We start from the raw sequence: 21,130 nt of genomic DNA, 5'->3' as shown, positions 1-21,130 counted from the left end.
CTTAGGTTGAAGAAGTACATTATCCGGGTACTTATAGTAAAGGCTACACTTTTTTGCATTTTCAGTGTTAACATACTACTCGCACTACTTAAACTTTAAAATGACATAGAATAGTGCAGAAGTGTGCGGATTGGGACGCACCAGTATAAGACAAACTTTTACCCTTTTCTGATGCAAGTCTGTGGGAAGCCCTCTGCATCAGATATTATCCAAAAATATAGTGAAACATTGTTAATGGGGCCCTTATACTAGTGACACAAATTACCTAAAAAAAAATCCACGTGTCAGCCCTCATTCCCAAATTAACATGTATAACATCAGTAAGGACATCTACATTTGCTCCAAGGTAAATTAATGTTAAAAACATATGTATTAAAGATACAAAGTTGCAATTGCATGATATAAACTCACAATTGTGATGTTATTTCTCGGAATTACGAGTAATAAAGGGGAAAAAATTCTGAATTGTGAGATATAAAGTAAGAAATGCATTTTTTTTTTTTTTTTTGGTCTTGACGTGATCATGGGGGCACCATAGCAAATGGGATGCAGAGTTCAGAAGGTCACAAACATTTTAGACTACATTTGTATTTTGATCTGGGAATTGTATTTATTTAATGGAGGGCAAGAACAAGAGTATTACTATGAAATGGGCAGAATTTCAATTTTTAATTACATTTACCCAATAACAATAGTATCTGTTTATCTGTGCAAATATTTGGACACTGGAGTCAAACTTAAAAGGTCTGACTGTCATTAGATAACAAAGTAGGCCCCATTATAAATCTAATGTTTATGGTTAAAACAAGGAACAATTTGCCAAGAAAAATAAAATGTATTCCAGATATATTCTCGAAAAATCAAGCCTTATTACCTACTGTAAAGTGTAAGCACAATTTGTACCGTAGTCAACTTTTTGCTTTTGTTTAATGCTGCATCTATGCCACTCAGTGTCAGTATACAGTCTGAGACCGATGTTCTATTGGTTGTTTAGGAAGACAAATATGAACTGACAGTCCTTTCCATGCACAGGTGATAAAACAGAACATTTTTAGTGTACTCTCAGATGTCTAAGCAACAAGATTCTTTAATTGAATTAGGTCGAATGAACAACCTGAGGAACAGAAGCCTACCAGAAAACATGGTCATATCTCATTATTCTTTAAAAAGAGTGGAATAAGGTCCCTTTTATAGCCTTATAACTGAAAACAAGGGAATAATATGTCACAAGAATCACATTCATTCTAGGTAAAGTCAAATTACTGAATCTAGTTATTGCTAATAAAAGACACTATTGAATCAAATGAAGTCAAGGATGCCTACAAATGGCTTTAAAAGTTTTAATAGAACTGGTAATAAGGATGGTCCACATTAAACATCATATTATAAAAGCCCAAACATAAAGCATACTCACAACTGTGAAAAATAACAGCTTTTTAAATGCAAGTGGAAACAATAAAAAAGGAAATTGTACAAAAATCTGGAAAAACATATTTATGTGTAACGGTCTTCCTTAGTCTGAAATAGGCCACCCTTTTGAAAGAATGACGCTGCTTCAAACATGTACAATATGAGCAATATGACAGCGTGGGCATTCACAAGGTTAACACTGTGCTTCCAATGCTGTTTGTCAGTGCAATGACATGACATCTGTTTTGTATAATCCAAAGTGTGCAAGAATATTTGTGAGAAGGCATGTAAAAAAAGGGTTTCACAGTCAGCTCAAGTCAAGTGAATCTCTTGTGTTTTCCTCTATGGGAATGTTCAGTTGTGTCCTTTCTTTTCTTGTCCTCTGCATCCCACAGTGCATTCCGAACAAATCGTGATGCTGCGTCTTTGTCCAAACGTGCAGCTTTTCTTTTGTCTGTGATCTCCTTCACTTTGTTCATGTATGTCCTGATTCTCTCCTGTAAGTTGAAAGAGGATGTTAACTGCTTTTGAAATGCTTACATTAATGCTGAAGTTTCAATAAACCTAGTGAGCTGCCTTGGGTGTCTTAGAAAGCAGTACAACCATGCTGCCTACCTTTTGGAACAGCCATTGTTTCAGGAGCGTGCCTATGATGCCTTAAAATGCTGCCTACACAGGCAGCTCACTAGGTTTTACAACAGAGAAATGGTTTTGCAATGGGACTATCCCCTCTTACCAATTCTTGTTTAATCCCATGGTCTTTCGGATTGACTCCTTGCGTCACCAAATACACTAAGGAAAATGAATATACTCCAGTCAATATGTAACTTTAAAAAACTGGCTCCACTTATCAAGAAGTACCTTGTTATGGTAAGAATGGTAAAACTTACTCCAGAACATTGAGTTGAGGGCATATGCAGACATCAGATCCAATTTGGCTTGATCAAGATGATCCAGCTTGAGGAAAAAAAAAAAAATGCTAATATATCAAAGCATCAAAATAAACCATTAATATGTGACAGATCATTTGTGAATTTGTTGCCACTTACCTTAAGCAGGCGATCACTTCTAGAGACGGACACAAGGGTTTGGACCACATTCTGGACTGAGCTCACAGAGGACTCGAAATCGTTGAGATTTTCCTCAATTTCAGTGGGATAATCCTCTGCTGAAACTTCATCGGCCATTGTCTGTCAAAAAATAAAAATAATGCAAGTATGAGGGGGAAAAAAATCGACTTTATAATCTACATCTACTTTATAGTAATTTCTAAATTGTAAGGTAATTCACAGTTCCCACACCGTTTTATACATTAATACATTTCCATGACTTTTCCAGTCATTTGTGATTACTGGATAAGAATTTGTTTTAATCATTTTATGGAGACTGCACTCACAAAGAGATTTGAAAGATTGTATTACTTTCCATTACTTTCAAGCACAATTTAAGTAAAATTCCTTTATATTTCCAGCTAGTCCATGACCGTGGGAACCCTTAATGCATGAGAGGGAAGAACTGCTTGATAGAGTTTAATGATAATGCTGTGATATCATATGATAATAAAAGCATAGTAAAGTAGAAACATTCAGATTATAGTTTTACACTGACAAACAAGTCTACAGCATTAACATGAGCGCCAGCATCTAGCTGTATCCACGTGTGCTGTTAACAGTGTGTACTCTAAGCACATTTGGTGTTCCTGACAACAAAATAAATGAAAAGCGCTCTATGACAGATTATTAAACATTGATTATATTTATCAAAACTAACGATTATGTTTAAACTATCTTCTATTCTGTTTATAAAGCCCTCACCTGAAATCAAACACAACACTGCACCGTCACCGATGAACACAGAAGAAATACGCAAGATTTAAGATTTCAAAATAAAAGCCCTGACTGATCAAAACGTGGAGCCTAAAATCTCAAATAAATTCAGGGGTAGCATTCAGTGTTTTTTGTCTTCATTTTATTTATTTATTTATTTTACATCATAGTAAAGGTGTATTCAAGTAATTGTATTGTGTTGAATTGCATTTGTGATGTATATTTTTATAATTTATTATATGTGTAGCAATAGATAACATGACTAATAAAATATTTTCTAATATTAAATATGCTACTATATAATATTGCAGGATGAACATTAGTCTGGTGTCTACTATGACTTGTCAACCAATTGTAAGGTTTCAGTTTCTCTGTACTGTCTAAGATCATTGTGCCCACTTGTAACATATGTCAATTTGATTATAATCAACAAATCCCCTGCTGACTACTGTTGTTCAAACTCGGAGAATTCATGTCACGAGAACGACCTTTAATCTGTTTTGCATATAGGACTTTTAATTTGAAATCGTGTGAGAGACGGTTTCTAACTAGTGCCATTTCCTAGTACACTTCACATTTAAGTTGTTGTGTGTTCCTGGAGCAAACTGCTGTCGTTACATTTACTGAGAAACGGTGTGTTGTTATTGTCTTGTCTGTTCCAAGCGGAAATAAGAAAGATGACTTCAGCTAAAATCAAGCGATCGAGTGAGTACCTGCATGAAATTCATACAGAAAAGCGCTGATAAAGCTGTCAGCTTCGTGCAGTTTTGAGTCGATTCATATTGTATGTGAAGGAATGTGATGTACCTTACAGTTTCTGAACTGATTATGATGTAAACAAAAAAACTTTTTCTGTGTACATTTCCGTCTAGTTACTGAATCCAATTTCTTAACTTGTAAATGTTTTTTTTTTTTATCTTATTTTTTTTATTTTTTTTATTTTTATTTTTTTATTATTATTATTTTTTTTTTACTTGTCATGTCAAATGATCATTTTGCTACACATTTGAAAGAATTCTGAACACTGATCTGTTTTTACACTCATATTGAAACACACTTCCATTAAATGTCTCAGGCTGTGTCAAAACCTAGTTCTCAAATTCTCAAAAATACTGCTGACTGAACGTAATAAGAAAGAAGAACTACTCTACAGTGTCACAAACCTTGATCATATTTGCCAACATACAACAGTCTGCAATAAAAAATCAGAGAACTTCATTTCTCATCAAGAACAAATTACAGCTGTATACTCTAGTATATCAACAATAGCATATAAACAACCCTGATTTTTTTTTTTTTTTTTTTTTTTTAAAAGGCTGATGCCGATATCAGTATCAGTATCATACAGTTGAAATCAGAAGTTTACATACACATTAGCCAAATACATTTAAACTCAGTTTTTCACAATTCCTGACATTTAATCATAGAAAACATTCCCTGTCTTAGGTCAGTTAGGATCACTACTTTATTTTAAGAATGTGAAATGTCAGAATAATAGTTGAAAGAATTATTTATTTCAGATTTTATTTCTTTTAATACATTTCCAGTGGGTCAGAAGTTTTCATGCAATTTGTTAGTATTTGACAGCATTGCCATTTTGCCACAACTTTGGAGGTATGCTTTGGGTCATTGTCGATTTGGAAGACCCATTTGCGACCGAGCTTTAACTTCCTGGCTGATGTCTTGAGATGTTGCTTCAATATATCCACATAATTTTCCTTCCTCATGATGCCATCTATTTTGTGAAGTGCACCAGTCCCTCCTGTAGCAAAGCACCCCCACAACATGATGCTGCCATGCTGGGATGGTGTTCTTCAGCTTGCAAGCCTCACCCTTTTTCCTCCAAACATAACAATGGTCATCATGGCCAAACAGTTAAATTTTTGTTTCATCAGACCAGAGGACATTTCTCCAGAAAGTAAGATCTTTGTCCCCATGTGCACTTGCAAACTGTAGTCTGGCTTTTTTTTATGATGGTTTTGAAGCAGTGGCTTCTTCCTTGCCGAGCAGCCTTTCAGGTTATGTCGATATGGGACTCGTTTTACTGTGGATATAGATACTTGTCTACCTGTTTCCTCCAGCATCTTCACAAGATCCTTTGCTGTTGTTCTGGGATTGATTTGCACTTTTCGCACCAAACTACATTTATCTCTAGGAGACAGAATGCGTCTCCTTCCTGAGCGGTATGATGGCTGCGTGGTCCCATGGTGTTTAAACTTGCGCACTATTGTTTGCACAGATGAACGTGGTACCTTCAGGCATTTGGAAAATGCTCCCAAGGATGAATCAGACTTGTAGAGGTCCAAAAACAAATTGGCTGATTTCTTTTGATTTTCCCATGATGTCAAGCAAAGAGGCACTGAGTTTGAAGGTAGACCTTAAAATACATCCACAGGTACACCTCTAATTCAGTACACCTCCTATCATAAACTAATTGATTAAAGGTTTGACATAATTTTCTAGAATTTTCCAAGCTGCTTAAAGGCACAGTTAACTTAGTGTATGTTAACATCTGACCCACTGGAATTGTGATATAGTCATTTAAAAGTGAAACAATCTGTCTGTAAACAATTGTTGGAAAAATTGCTCGTGTCATGCACAAAGTAGATGTCCTAAATATTAATACTATAGTTTACTAATATGAAATCTGTGTTTAAAAAATTTGTTTTAATTACTTCAGCCTAAGTATATGTAAACTTCTTACTTCATATATATTTATATACACACTACCGGTCAAAAGTTTTGAAACACTTACTCATTCTTTATTATAATTTTTTCTTCACATTTTAGAATAATAGTAAAGTCATTAAAACTATGGAATAACATAAATGGAACTATGGGAATTATGTTGTGACTAAACAAAATCCAAAATAAATCAAAACTGTGTTATATTTTAGCATCTTCAAAGTAGTCACCCTTTGCCTAGAATTTGCAGACATGTACTCTTGACATTTTCTCAACCAACTTCTTGAGGTATCACCCTGGGATGCTTTTTAAACAGTACTGATGGAGTTCCCATCTATGTTGGGCACTTATTGGCTGCTTTTATTTATTATTTGGTCCAAGTCATCAATTTCAGAAACTTTTTTTATTTTTTTTATTAAATTTTAGTTTTATAATGAAATAAATTAATATGGTGGCACAATTATATTTTTGTCTACAAAACGAATTTCAAACATTTAAGCATACGCCTTCAGATCAAATGAGAAACATTTCAGTCAAGTGTTTCAAAACTTTTGACTGGTAGTGTGTGTGTGTGTGTGTGTGTGTGTGTGTGTGTGTGTGTGTGTGTGTGTGTGTGTGTGTGTGTGTGTGTATATATACAAAATATATATATCAATCAAATCAAATCACTTTATTGTCACACAGCCATTATATACAAGTGCAATGGTGTGTGAAATTCTTGGGTGCAGTTATATACATACATATACATACATACACACACACAGTATAATGTAATTTAATGATAGCAATTAAAATATACACAACATTTTGTGTTTGTTTTCTGTCTCCGGTGTTATGTGATTGTGTCTTAGAAATCCCTGTGTGTTGCACAGAAGCATGTGAGTGTGTTGTAATTAGTGTGAGTGATGCATTTAAAGCATTCCTTGTGATGCATGTGTTACAGTATGCTTCATAACAGACTTGTGTGCTCTGGACTACATGGTGTGAAAATTGGTCTACCGTGACTACTACAGTGGACAAGTCCTCTCACATGCTCTCTCTCTCTTTGCAGCTCTGTAACTCCTGCGTGTTTACTTCTTGACTGGGTTCTGAGCAGACAGCATCTCTTATTCAGGATGATTATGAGATTTTAAGAGCATCTCATAGCAGACGAGGGGCTGAAGTCCTGGTAAGTAAGATGGATACACACCTCCGGTTCTGTATGATGTTCTATGTTTTCTTGGAAAGGTTTCTAAGACCTTTCGGATTCCTTCTTCTTTATCAGTGGTGCTTGCTAAGTAACATCATGTAAATCACCCTGAACCGTTTGGCTACGGACATGATGTGAATGAAACCTACGGCTTGTTGAAGAGATGTGTGCTATTACATTTTGTAAGTGATTTTTTTTTTTTTTTGGTTAAAGGGACTTTTTGCCTGGTGGACGATAAAAAGGTAAAAAATTCCTATTTCAGGTCAAGTGTGTCAATAAATAAATTATTAAATGTGTCATTAAAAAATGTATAGCATGTAAAATAACTTTTTCATTGGATTTTGATTTAGTTTTATTTATTTATTCATAATAGTTAGTTATTGACATTTCATGATTTATTTATTATTATTTATTTAAATGTGTATTTAAAGCATATATATGGAAAATATTTATTTATTGACATTTATTAATTGACACATTTCATGATGTATTTATGTATTGAAAGATACATTGACAAAAACTGTATATGCCTTTATTATTATATACATATGCATCTATATATTGACATATTTGATAAAGATTTATGTATTAAAATGTCACTCTTGATCCTCCTTAAAAATCAAAAAGGAAAACATACATTATATTTTGCATAAAGACAATTAAGAATATTTTTGGGACCCTTATTATTTTTTGCATTGTTGTAATTGACATTATTTACAATTAATTCCCCTTGCCAAAGTTTTATTACTGTAAGTCATGGGGATGGACCACTTTTGACTTTTTTCTTGTTGTTGTTGTAATTCACATAAATCTAATGGTGATTCTCATTAGATTTATTTTGCTTTAAAAATTACTGTAATATGTACATAATACATAAATTGAAGGTAGTGCAGCAAATACTACAATGATGAATGTTACAGTATATATATATATACACCGATCAGCCACAACATTAAAACCACCTAATATTGTGTAGGTCCCCCTCGTGCCACAAAAACAGCGCCAACCCACATCTCAGAATAGCATTCAGAGATATTATTCTTCTCACTACAATTGTTCTGAGCAGTCCGTCTGGCATCAACAATCATCCATGCGATTATCTAATCAGCCAATCATGTGGCAGCAGTGCAGTGCATAAGATCATGCAGATACGGGTCAGGAGCTTCAGTTAATGTTCACATCAACCATCAGAATGGGGAAAAATGTGATCTCAGTGATTTGGACCGTGGCATGATTGTTTGTGCCAGATGGGCTGGTTTGAGTATTTCTGTAACTGCTGATCTCCTGGGATTTTCACACACAACAGTCTCTAAAATTTACTCAGAATGGTCCCAAAAACAAAAAGCATCCAGTGAATGACAGTTCTGTGAACAGAAACACCTTGTTGATGAGAGAGGTCAACAGAGAATATCCAGACTGGTTTGAACTGACAAAGTCTACGGTAACTCAGAGAACCGCTCTCAACAATTGTGGAGAGAAGTATATCATGTCAGAATGCTATTCTGAGATGCGGGTTGGCGCTGTTTTGGCGGCAAGAGGGGGACCTACACAATATTAGGCAGGTGGTTTTAATGTTGTGGCTGATAAGTGTGAATATACACTGGTGGCCAAAAGTTTGGAAGAATGTACAGATTTAGCTATTTTGGAAGGAAATTGGTACTTTAATTCACCAAAGTGGCATTCAGCTGATCACAATGTATAGTCTGGACATTACTGATGTAAAAAAACAGCAGCACCACTATTTGAAAAAAGTCATTTTTATCAAACCTAGACAGGCCCCATTTCCAGCAGCCGTCACTCCAACACCTTATCCTTGAGTAATCGCGCTAAATTGCTAATTCGGTACTTGAAAATCACTTGCCATTATATCAAACACCACTGAAAGCTATTTGGTTTGTTAAATGAAGCTTAAAATTGTCTTTGTGTTTGTTTTTGAGTTGCTACAGTATGCAATAGACTGGCATGTCTTAAGGTCAATATTAGGTCAAGATCAAGATTAGGTCAAGATTTCATACAAAGGTGTACACTACAGTCTTCAAAGACAAAGGACAACTGGCTCTAACAAGGACAGAAAGAGATGTGGAAGGCCAGATGTACAACTAAACAAGAGGATAAGTACATCAGAGTCTCTAGTTTGAGAAATAGACGCCTCACATGTCCTCAGCTGACAGCTTCATTGAATTCTACCCGCTCAACACCAGTTTCATGTACAACAGTAAAGAGAAGACTCAGGGGTACAGGCCTTATGGGAAGAATTGCAAAGAAAAAGCCACTTTTGAAACAGAAAAACAAAAGGAAAATGTTAGAGTAGGCAAAGAAACACAGACATTGGACAACAGATAATTGGAAAAGAGTGTTATGGATCTTAACCCCATTGAGCTTTTGTGGGATCAGCTAGACTGTAAGGTGCGTGAGAAGTACCTGACAAGACAGCCACATCTATGGCAAGTGCTACAGGAAGCATGGGGTGAAAAGTCACCTGAGTATCTGGACAAACTGACAGCTAGAATGCCAAGGATCTGCAAAGCTGTCATTGCTGCACGTGGAGGATTTTTTGATGAGAACTCTTTGAAGTAGTTTAAGAAGTTCTGAACATTTTTTTTCAAATTGTAATAGTAATTTTTCACATTATTAATGTCCTGACTATACATTGTGATCAGTTGAATGCCACTTTGGTGAATAAAAGTACCTATATCTTTCCATAAGAGCAAAATCTGTACATTATTCCAAACTATTGTCCACCAGTGTATATACGTTTTTTCTGTTTCTTACATTATGATACTTGATGATGTGAATTTGGGGGAAAATGTGCCTACTGTAATTGTCATGAAAATAATGTTAAAATGCAAAAAGTTTATATTTAGTCATAATTTAAGAAGATACATTTTCTTTAATTCTTTTGTGATTTGGGTGAAATATGAATCTAGGTACAGTTTTTTTGTTTGTTTTTTTTTACTAGTTTTGTGGCAAGTTTTGCAGGTGCAAGCACCACTCACATTTTCTTTAGTGTGTTGTTTTTATAATGTGTCACTCTCTCTTTTTCTATCTCCTCCAGACTTCTTTTATCCCTCTTGGTCACCCCTCACATTAACCATCCATAAACTCCCTTTCCCCCATCCATGGCGTCTCTTTGAGAATGGATGGTAAACCGTCAGTACAGGCCAGTGTGAACTCCTCCTACATTCCCACTGTCATCTCCTCCATGTCTGATGAAGAGCGTCCTGAGGGTGAGGCAACAGGGGGTGACACCTCCCCGCTGCTTACCAAGAAGCAGCAGCCCGCAGGGCCCCTGGGGGCCCGTGACTGCCCGGAGGACTCCTATAATCTGGTGTATATCATCTTCTTCCTGATGGGCATCGGCTCTCTGCTGCCCTGGAATTTCTTCATCACTGCCAAACACTACTGGCTGTACAAGCTTAGTAACAACTCCAGCCCTGCTGGCCATGAGGAACCACACAATGACCTCAGTGTAAGGCTTTTTATATCTGTGTTGAGGTGTTTATTTTGTCACCGTTTGCTATGGTCAAAAGTGTAGCGATTCTATGGCTCTGTTCCAAAAGCTAGCGAGCTGCCTATATAGGCAGATTTTAAGGCATCAAAGGAAGTTCCAAAAGGTAGGCAGCATGAGATACTGCTGTCTAAGATACCTTGTTTTGGCTAATTTTAAGGCAGCATTGCATGGATACTTCACAGAGAAGGCAATCCCATTGCATTGCAACAAGCATAGTAAGGCTGTCAAATTAAAACTGAAATTCGAATATTCGTCGAATTTAAGATAAAAATGCAAATTCAAATGCTTAAATCAGTTCAGTTCAGTGACTTTATTATCCACAATGTGGAAATTTGTATTCTGCTTCACCATACACAGTATAAACATCAACACATCACATAAAATAGCATAGAAAAAATATAACAAATGTGATCATTTAAAAGTATACCTTCTGCACGCAGACATTATTTTCACATACCCAAACACATATATACTGTATACACACATATACAGCTATGCATTTAACAGTCTGACAGCATTTGGCATAAATTACATCTGATACACATTCTTGATAGCCCGTGGTTGCCTAAAACACCTCCCTGAGGGTAATAACTGAAAGTGAAAGGTCCTCTGTAATGACCAAAGCTTTTTGTTTTACTTTTGATGTATACATTGTTTAGTTTCCTCTGTGTCTTACCTACAATTTTACTTGCTACATTAACAACTTTAGACAACTTTGCTTTGTTTTTTTATGCTCAGGTTTCCATACCACATGGTCATATTGAAAGACATAATGCTTTCCATAAGATTCTTGTAAATCATTCCTAAAATGTCTTTACTCAGACCAAAGTGGTTTAACTGCTTAATAAGATGCAGTCCCTGCATTGCTTTTTTTTTTTTTTTAAACGTAATCTGTTTTCTCAGTAAAATTAAAATTACTATCAATAAATTAATTTAAATTGAATTTACTTTTAAATTGACACAGAGTCTTAAAAAAGAGCATCGTTACTGCACAAGATGCTGAAAAACCAGTGAGACATGGTGCAAAAGTCAAAGACTAGTACATGCTTGCAAAGAAAAAGACGGACGCGTTCGGAGTGAACAGCCCCTTATGTGTAGGTCTTTTACAGTTGTGTCTTGACTATGCCCTGGATTGCTTTTATAAGCGTCTCGCTGCTTAAGCATTAGGTACCTACTGTATTTAATGAAAAACACTGTGGTACCGCTGGTATTATGAAGTTTGTGACTGTGGTAGTACTGTGGCACCGGTATAAGCTACTGTGCAACAAATTACCATAAAACACAAAAAACTGAAGTGTTTCTTTTCTCGTTTTTAATGGCTAAATCGTTTGTCTTTATCATTTTATGCACATTTGTTAACTACCAGATATGTCTTTACAATGAATAATAGCTATAGCACGGTGCTGATTTGTTAATATAGATTTTTTGCATCCTCTTGTGGATGTAGGAGACAACGTCGATTTAAAAATCAGATGTCTTTTAGATTTTTCCCACCACCTGAAATAATGTCTTTAAAATTTGGGTATCATTTTAAATTTTGTCATATTTCAGTGAAAAATTCGAATTTAGTTTCTCAGCCCTCTCCACAGCTCTAAAGCATTGTAAAAAAAATGCATACAGGCTGACGGACGAAGTGAGAGAATATTGCTTATTAATATACTTCATTTAAAATAATTTTATACCAGAAAGTATTGAAAAAAATAGTTCTACTTAAAAACAGATAATTTTTCCTAATAATTGTTTATGCTATTGTGATGAGGAGGAGGGAGTGACCTGGCTGTGATGGAGCACGGCGGGCGCTGAATCAGCGGTAGAGCGAGATAAGGGGCAGCTGGAGACGCCAGTTCGAGAGAGAGAGAGAGAGACGCACGCGGCTGCATTGCATGTGTGTCTGTGTCCTAACATTTTATGTTGTTTTAAGTTAATATATATCATTAAAGTTTATGTTTATTGTTCAGCCAGTTCCCGCCGCCTCCTTGCCCATCCTTAGACTGTTACATTCTAACGCGGCAACGCAGCCGCGTGCGTCTCTCTCTCTCGAACCGGTGTCTCCAGCTGCCCCTTATCTCGCTCTCCCGCTGATCAGCTGATTCAGCGCCGGTTGTGCTCCGTCACAGCCCGGCCACACCTCCTCCTCGTCACAGCTATGTATTTCATTCTTATTAGAATACTGCGTTGTTAGCTTAGCAACATGCTAATGCCAAACTCAATTGAAATTAAGTGTCAAGAGTTTAGTCTTTGAATGACAAAGTTGCTGGCTATGTAGTGTTCCAAATCAGTCACTTGTGAGGTTCCATTGCAGTTAGGATACTATAAATTGTTACTTTCCCTGCCAATATTATCATTTTTAATTTTAAGCAACAAAAAGCTACAATGCAACTCCATGACAGCTATAAATGATTAAACACAAAAAAAAAAAAAATGAACAATGGCACACAGTGGAAGTCACGAGACACAATGCGAGGATCGGACGTGTGAGTGGCGAGCTCTGCGCACTTTGCTAGTTTTAATACTTTTTATGACATAAACTGGTGAGATTCGATACACTCTGTTCCATAACTGTTCTAGGAGGACAATATGTCAAAGAATTCAAAAACCTCGGGCTCTGGAGACATTAAAAGACACTTACCTGCTCAAGCTGACACCCCTGAGCAGGCTGCGAGCCAGGGAGTCAATTTAGTTGGAGAGGTGTGGGAAATGCGGGGAGAGATGCTGAACATGTCGGCAATGCTGACGAAGGTCATCGCTGACTTGGAGGATCTTGCTGTGATACATCGATCGATCACTGCCATGGAGGCGAAGTTCACTGATTTGGGAGTGGGGGATGTCGAGAAACGGATCGATTACCTGGAGTCATCGGAGAGGGAATTATCTGCTAATCCGCTAGCGACCAAGGTGGATTTGGAGCGTGTCTGGGAGAAGTTGGAGGACATGGAGAACCATAGCCGGCAGAATAACGTCCGTATCGTTGGAATCCCTGAGGGAGCAGAGGGACAGGATATGGTGAAATTCCTGGATGGGCACTTTCCGAATCTGCTCGACATAGCAGGCCATAAGCTGGAAATTGAACGAGCTTACAGGGTTCCTGCTCATCGATCTGCAGAGGGAGACAGGCCCCGTTCAATTCTGGACAAATTTCTGAGATCATCTGATAAAGACCTTGTGTTACACAAGGCGAGGAGTAAAGGAAGGCTTTCTTGGAAGAACCGCAGCATTTTCTTGTTCCCAGACTTTGCGAATTCGACAAGAGAGATATGTGATCGATTCAAGGAATGCAAGAAAATTTAACACCAATGGAAGGTCGCTTTTGCACTGATATTCCCGGCCAAATTGAGAATAGATGCTAAGGCTGGCCGTAAAACATTCATATGCCCACAGCAAGCGATGTCCTTCATAAAGTCAACGGAGTGAGCAAGTCATGTCGTTCTACTCACGTTGTAGCCGAGTGGACTGGCTCACTGAACATTCGCTTGACTGTTTGAAGATTCTGCATGCTTTTTTTTTTTTTTGTTTTTTTTTTGTTTTTTTGTGCTGGTTCCGCCTAGCGGCTGGAGTTTATTTTGTAGAGTGGCACACCTTCGGGATAGTTTTGTGGATGAATCTACACACTCTTTGTGCTTATTTCTCCTGTTTGCTGGGGTTTGTTTTGTGGAGTATGTTTTGCAAAGTCAATGGAGTAAGTCATTTGTTCGCACTCACGTTGCAGCCAAGTGTACCGGCTCACTGAACATTCGTTTGACTGTTTGAAGAATCTGCACATTCTTTTGTGCTGGTTCTGCCTAGCGGCTGGAGTTTGTTTTGTAAAGTGTCACACCTTCAGGACAGTTTTATGGATGAAGCTACATGCTCTTTGTGCTTATTCCGTCTATTGGCTGGAGTTTGTTTTATAGATTATCTTTTGCTGTGTAATTCTGTCTCACAAAATTTGTATAGAAACACCGGACTTGAGCAATCCAACGGCAAAGTTGTTGCAGGGGTTCTCATAGGCATACATGGACTGTTTGAGTTTGGAGGGTTGGACACCATTTGGCGCTGTCGTGTGTGGGGTTAATGCGCACATTTTCTTTCTTTTTGTTTTGTTCGAGTTTTGATGGGTGCACTAATGTTGGAATGTGGTCTTTAGAATTTTGTTTTTGATACACAATCTATTTTTTCTATTTCATTTTGTATTTATACAAAATGTAAAATGTTAATATGAGTGGATTGTCTCTCTCCATGTGGAATGTGAATGGGTTGGGGCACCCCATAAAAAGAAGGAAGGTTATTTCTTTTCTTAAGCATAAGAAATATGATATAGTGTTTCTTCAAGAAATACATCTTTCTCCACAGGAAGCTGGAAAATTTGGGAAAATATGGGGTGGACATGTTTTTTTTTTAGTGCTGGCTTGAGTAAGATCAGGGGAGTTATTACACTGATAAGTAAACATCTACAATTCAAATGTCTCAAACAGATTAAAGATAAATTAGGAAGAGCCATTTATTGTTTTAGCTGAAATTCAGGGGCAAAGTCTTATTTTGGCTAATATTTATGCACCTAACGTTGATGATCAGGGCTTTTTTATAGATCTTGAAGGGATGTTGCAAGCCACTGGCACCCCTAATGATATAATATTGGGAGGAGACTTTAATCTTTTGATGGACTCATGATGTGTAAAAATCTTGGTCTTACAGATATTTGGAGACTTTTGAACCCATTTGGTAGGGACTATACATTTTTTTTCATCAGTTCATAAGATTTATTCTAGAATAGATTTTTTATATATATATATTTAAGTATATCTGTATATCCCTCATTTCATCTGTCATTGATTGTTCAATTGGAAACATTTTAGTCTCAGATCACGCCCTGGTGTGTTTAGAGGTGTTGCCACATATGAAGAAAAGGAAATCATGTAGTTGGCATTTTAATGTATCCCTTTTACAAAATCCTGAATTCCAACAAATGCTAAAGGCTGAAATCAGTGTCTATATGGAGACCAACTGGTCCTCAGTATCCTCTGTGGGCATGGCTTGGGAAGCACTTAAGGCAGTTCTTAGGGGCCGGATCATACAGCATGCTGCATTCACCAAAATAATCCAAAGCACAAGAACTTGTGGAATTGGAAGGGAATATTAAAAGTGCCGAGGCAGAACTGAAGCACTGAATGTCATCTAATAGCCTCAGAGAATTGACCCGATTGAAATACAGATATAATACTATTTTGTCACGGAAGGTGGAGTTTTGGCTATTCAGGGCAAGACAGTCATACTTTGAGATGGGGGACAAAGCAGGGAAGCTTCTTGCTAAATATATAAAACAGAGAGAGTCTTTTTCTACCATTTCCTCAGTGAAATCTGCTGGTGGTGAAATATTTACCTCAGCCACTGATATTAATAATGCTTTTAAAGAATTCTATCTTGATCTTTATAATTCCACATCTTCGTCTACTGAAGAGGATATTAGAAAATTTGTGGAACCATTAGAACTTCCTAAACTGTCGGCTGAGCAAAACAATTCTCTTGACTCTGAGATAACCTTGGAGGAGCTTGGCGAAGTAATTAAGTCCTCGCCTACAGGCAAGGCTCTGGGGCCAGACGGCTTTGGCGCTGAATTGTTTAGATCTTATGCTACAGAACTGGCTCCACTTTTGCTAGAAGTTTATACGGAATCATTAAAGAATGGAAAGCTTCCGCCAACCATGACACAAGCCCGGATCAGTCTGATTCTTAAAAAGGACAAAGATCCAAGCGAGTGTAAAAGTTATCATCCAATTTCCCTGATCCAGCTAGATGTAAAAATATTGTCAAAAATATTGGCTAATCGATTAAGCAAAGTTATGACATCTCTTATACATATAGATCAGGTGGGGTTCATTAGGGGCCGCAGCTCTTCTGACAACATTAGGCGTTTCATCAATATCATGTGGTCAGTGGCAAATGACCAGTCTCCGGTCGCTGCCATCTCACTTGATGCCGAAAAGGCATTTGATATGGTAGAATGGGATTATCTTTTTAAAATTTTGGAAATGTATGGGTTTGGGAGTACATTTATTGGTTAGATTAAGTTACTTTATAGACACCCTGTAGCAGCGGTACAAACAAACGGATTAAATTCAGATTATTTTACTCTGAATAGGGGCACTCGGCAGGTTTGTCCTCTTTCCCCATTATTTTTCTGTTTTGCCCTGGAACCATTAGCAGCCGCGATAAGAAAAGAGGATGATTTTCCAGGGGTGGTGGCAGGAGGTGTGGCACATAAGCTTCTGCTTTGTGCCACACCTTTTCTAAGTTCCCAGGATACAAAGTTGGTCTAAATCCGAGGCTTTGGCTCTGACAGCGTACTGCCCAGTGACTGCCTTTCAGCCGGGCGCCTTTCAGTGGCCCAAACAGGGCATTAAGTATTTGGGTATTTTATTCCCAGCAAATTTGTCTGATTCAGTTAAAGGTAATTTTGACCCTTTAATAAAAAAACAATTCGAGCGATGTGGACAGGTGGGCTTCATTACATTTATTGATGATAGGGAAGGTTAATGTTATTAAAATGAATTGTATTCCAAAATTCAGCTACCTGTTACAATCTCCCCCAATAGATGTCCCCCTCTCTTATTTCAAGCATTTTGATAGCATAGCGAAGTCCTTCATTTGGACGTCCCAGACTACATTTCAATATTTGGCCCATTGGTCACTTCCACTTGAGAGAGCCCCTCCCTGGTTTTCTATTGAACAGGAAGTCCTTGCCCCTATTTCGCCACTGCAAAGCCTTTCTATCAAACTAATCGGAGAAATTAAAGCACACCCCGTTATTTCACAATTACACGTGATTTGGACAAGCCAAAGTGTTTAATTCGGACATTTATTTAAATGTTGCCTCAAGCATATGGCTGAACCCTGAATTATGTATCAACAAGTCTCCTTTCTGTTGGTCAGAGTAGATTGTGAGGGGGGTTACTACACTCGGCGACCTGTATGAGAGTGGAGTGTTGAGATCTTTTGAGAATTTGGGTCATCATTTTGGAATTCCCAGATCTCAGTTTTTTAGGTATTTACAGCTGCGCCACATGCTCTGTACTGTTTTTGGGAGTAGCACACACCCCCCTAAAGCGGCATATGCTTTGGGAGAGGTGATTGCTGCTTTTGGAAAAGGTCATGAAGCATCAGTGTATTACTCCCTGTTAATTCAGAGTCTGGGGGACAGAGCTTCAACTTCTCTGAAGAGATTATGTGAGAAAGATTTAAACTTGGTATTGGAGGAAGGAGTGTGGGCTAGGATTCTAAAAAATGTCAAGTCTGTATCTAGAGATGCAAGGGTTCGCCTTATTCAGTTCAAGATTTTACATAGATACTATTGGACCCCCTCTAGACTGTATAGGCTTGGTCTTAAAGACACACCTACCTGCTGGCGATGCCAATCAGAAGATAGGGACACAACCCATGTTTTTTGGTGGTGTGTTAAGGTCCAAGAATTTTGGTTGAGGGTTCAGAGATTGTGTGTGATGTATTGGGCACTCAAATTTCATTTTGCCCTAGACTCAGATATTAATATAGGAGATAAATACAGAGATTCAGATATTAATATAGGAGATAAATACATAAAAAATTGGGTCCTAGCCAGTGTTATGATTGGCAAACAGATCATACTTAAGGGACAGAAGTCGGCTGGAGTGCCCTCGTTTCAAGAGTGGCACACAGAGATGGGTAGCATAGCGGCATTTGAAGCAATGTCATATAGAAGGCTAGGCAACATAGATTTATTTAATAAAAATGGGGCAGCTATTTAGCCTTTTTAGAAGGCTCCCGGGGAGGGGCAGTGGAGGGAGATTTGTAGTTTTAAATGTATGATTTTATTTTTATATATATATTCTTAAGTGTTTCCTGTCTGTTTTTAATTTAAATTTTGTATTTTATTTTATTTTATTTGTATTTGTATGTGTGTACAGTTGTGCTCAAAAGTTTGCATACCCTTGGAGAATTGGTAATATATGTACCATTTTTAAAGAAAACATGAGTGAGCAGGCAAAACACATTTCTTTTATTTCTTATGGGATTCAAATTCAACTGTAGGTTATAACAGAATGGCACAATCATTAAACAAAACATGGCAACAAAAAAATGAAATGACCCCTGTTCAGAAGTCTGCATACCCTTAATTCTTAATACTGTGTATTGCCCCCTTTAGCATCAATGACAACGTGCAGTCTTTTGTAATAGTTGTCTATGAGGCCCCAAATTCTTGCAGGTGGTATAGCTGCCCATTCGTCTTGGCAAAATGCCTCCAGGTCATGCCAAGTCTTTGGTCGTCATGCATAAACCGCACATTTGAGATCTCCACAGAGTGACTCAATGATATTAAGGTCAGGAGACTGTGATGGCCACTCCAGAACCTTCACCTTTTTCTGCTGTAACCACTGGAGGGTCAACTTGGCCTTGTGCTTAGGGTCATTGTCATGCTGGAAAGTCCAAGAGCGTCCCATGCGCAGCTTTCGTGCAGAAGATTGCAAATTGTCTGCCAGTATTTTCTGATAACATGCTGCATTCATCTTGCCATCAATTTTCACAAGATTCCCCATTCCTTTAGAGCTCACACCCCCAAAACATCAGTGAGCCACCACCATGTTTCACAGTGGGGATGGTATTCTTTTCACTATAGGCCTTGTTGACCCCTCTCCATACATAGCGCTTATGGTTGTGACCATAAAGCTCTATTTTGGTCTCGTCACACCAAATTACAGTGTGCCAGAAGTTGTGAAGCGTGTCAAGATGTTGTCGGGCATATTGTAACCAGGCTTTTTTGTGACATTGGCGCAGTAAAGGCTTCTTTCTGGCAACTCGACCATGCAGCTCCTTGAAACAATCATACTGTATTTTTCCAGAACAGCCTGTATTTCTCCTGAGGTTACCTGTGGGGTTTTCTTTGTATCCCGAACAATTCTTCTGGCAGTTGTGGCTGAAATCTTTCTTGGTCTACCTGACCTTGACTTGGTATCAAGAGATCCCCGAATTTTCCACTTCTTAATAAGTGATTGAACAGTATGGCATTTTCAAGGCTTTGGATATCTTTTTATATCCTTTTCCATCTTTATAAAGTTCCATTACCTTTTTACGCAGGTCTTTTGGCAGTTCTTTTCTGCTCCCCATGGCTCAGTATCTAGCCTGCTCAGTGCGTCCACGTGAGAGCTAACAAACTCATTGACTATTTATACACAGACACTAATTGCAATTTAAAAAGCCACAGGTGTGGGAAATTAACCTTTTAATTGCCATTTAAACGTGTGTGTCACCTTGTGTGTCTGTAACAAGGCCAAGCATTCAAGCGTATGTAAACTTTTGATCAGGGCCATTTGGTTGATTTCTGTTATCATTATGATTTAAAAAGGAGCCAAACAACTATGTGATAATAAATGGCTTCTTATGATCACTATCCTCATTTTTTGCATGATCAGTCATATTTTCAAAATCAATGCCAAAATTTCACAATTTCTGCCAGGTAATGCAAACTTTTGAGCACAACTGTAAACTTTAATTTTGTGTTTGACCACTGGATGTTTGTAGTGTGAGTGGGTGGGATGTTCAGGGGGAGGGACATAATTTGATATAATTTGATAATACCTCTGTGTGTGTATGTTCTGTTTCATCAATCCTGTTTTTTTTTAATCAATAAAATGTTAATATAAAAAAAAAAAAACAATGGCACACAGTGCAATGCAATACTGTTTCCCATAATGTAGTGCACTCAACTTGACCTTCCATTTCTAGTGTGACAAATGAACTGAACATTATCAGTCACAAGACATTGTTACTTTTAAAAATGAAATCACTGAATTAAATATGCTAATACTAATTAAATAGTAGTGAGGTCATGTGCAACAAAGTAGCATGCTTCCGTTTGAAATGTTTACTGTTGCATAGTGCTTACACAAAAAAAAAAAAAATTTGCCAGTATGCTAGGATTTGAAAATGATTTCAAATGCAAAATAACCATTTTTATCTTCAAGATGATTACACCATTCCAGAATTAAACGTGTGACAGGGGTGAGGTCATGTGACAACAGTGTAGCATTCTAATGTTTCAAATATTTTATGTTACATACTATAAACTGTTTTACAAGCTATTTAAAAAAAAAAAAAAAAAAAAAAAAAAACAGGACAATTTCCCTCTCTTTCTCTCTCTCTCTTATTAAAGAACTGAAACAGGCAGCCATGTGTTGTCTCAGGCACCTTCTTGCTTGCACACTGAAGAGTTATTTAAAGATGCAGGAATCAGAAGTGTGTTTGAGAGAGAGAGAGAGAGAGAGAGAGAGAGAGGAGAGGGATGCTTTCTGCCCAAGCCACGATTTTCATTATCTTGTGATATTTGAGAGAACTGAAATTCTTTTTTCAGATGTTTTGCAGAACCACAAGCTCTCTTTTGCTCCTTTAGAGTGTACTAGGATCACTAAAGGTAAAATCTAGAAAATATCTACCGTTGACATCTTGTGTTAATAAATCTCTTTCTGTTTTGGCTTTCTTTTTTAAGATTTATTAGATTATTTC

The 21,130-nt window shown here is 37.4% G+C and overlaps 2 protein-coding genes across 4 annotated transcripts in view; one reads left to right on the top strand and one right to left on the bottom strand.

Annotated features, from left to right (window-relative positions):
- Positions 1-1,326: 1,326 nt before the first annotated feature.
- Positions 1,327-3,277, bottom strand: LOC127412413 (nuclear nucleic acid-binding protein C1D-like). Its single transcript, XM_051648745.1, has 5 exons — positions 3,225-3,277; positions 2,460-2,600; positions 2,301-2,367; positions 2,147-2,202; positions 1,327-1,907 (listed from the first exon to the last, which is right to left on the bottom strand). Exons 2-5 carry the CDS (start codon positions 2,595-2,597, stop codon positions 1,728-1,730), a joined length of 441 nt encoding a protein of 146 aa, XP_051504705.1. The 5' UTR covers positions 2,598-2,600; positions 3,225-3,277; the 3' UTR covers positions 1,327-1,727.
- Positions 3,278-3,805: 528 nt separating this feature from the next.
- The window catches only part of LOC127412407 (equilibrative nucleoside transporter 3-like), a 34,808-nt gene continuing 17,483 nt past the window's right edge, over positions 3,806-21,130 (top strand). Inside the window, exons 1-3 of one of the 3 annotated variants that reach the window (XM_051648732.1) lie at positions 3,806-3,941; positions 6,973-7,089; positions 10,166-10,579. In XM_051648732.1, coding sequence (XP_051504692.1) covers positions 10,247-10,579 — 333 coding nt within the window. In that variant the 5' untranslated portion in view covers positions 3,806-3,941; positions 6,973-7,089; positions 10,166-10,246. Of the gene's footprint in view, positions 3,942-6,972; positions 7,090-7,210; positions 7,353-10,165; positions 10,580-21,130 lie in introns of those variants that run through there. The other 2 variants (XM_051648734.1, XM_051648733.1) reach the window with 2 other exon arrangements.

This window comes from Myxocyprinus asiaticus, chromosome 21, assembly GCF_019703515.2.
Source record: "Myxocyprinus asiaticus isolate MX2 ecotype Aquarium Trade chromosome 21, UBuf_Myxa_2, whole genome shotgun sequence".
NCBI lineage: Eukaryota > Metazoa > Chordata > Actinopteri > Cypriniformes > Catostomidae > Myxocyprinus > Myxocyprinus asiaticus.
The sequence above is the reverse complement of the archived record's forward strand: the minus strand, read 5'-3'. Positions and strand labels throughout refer to the sequence as shown.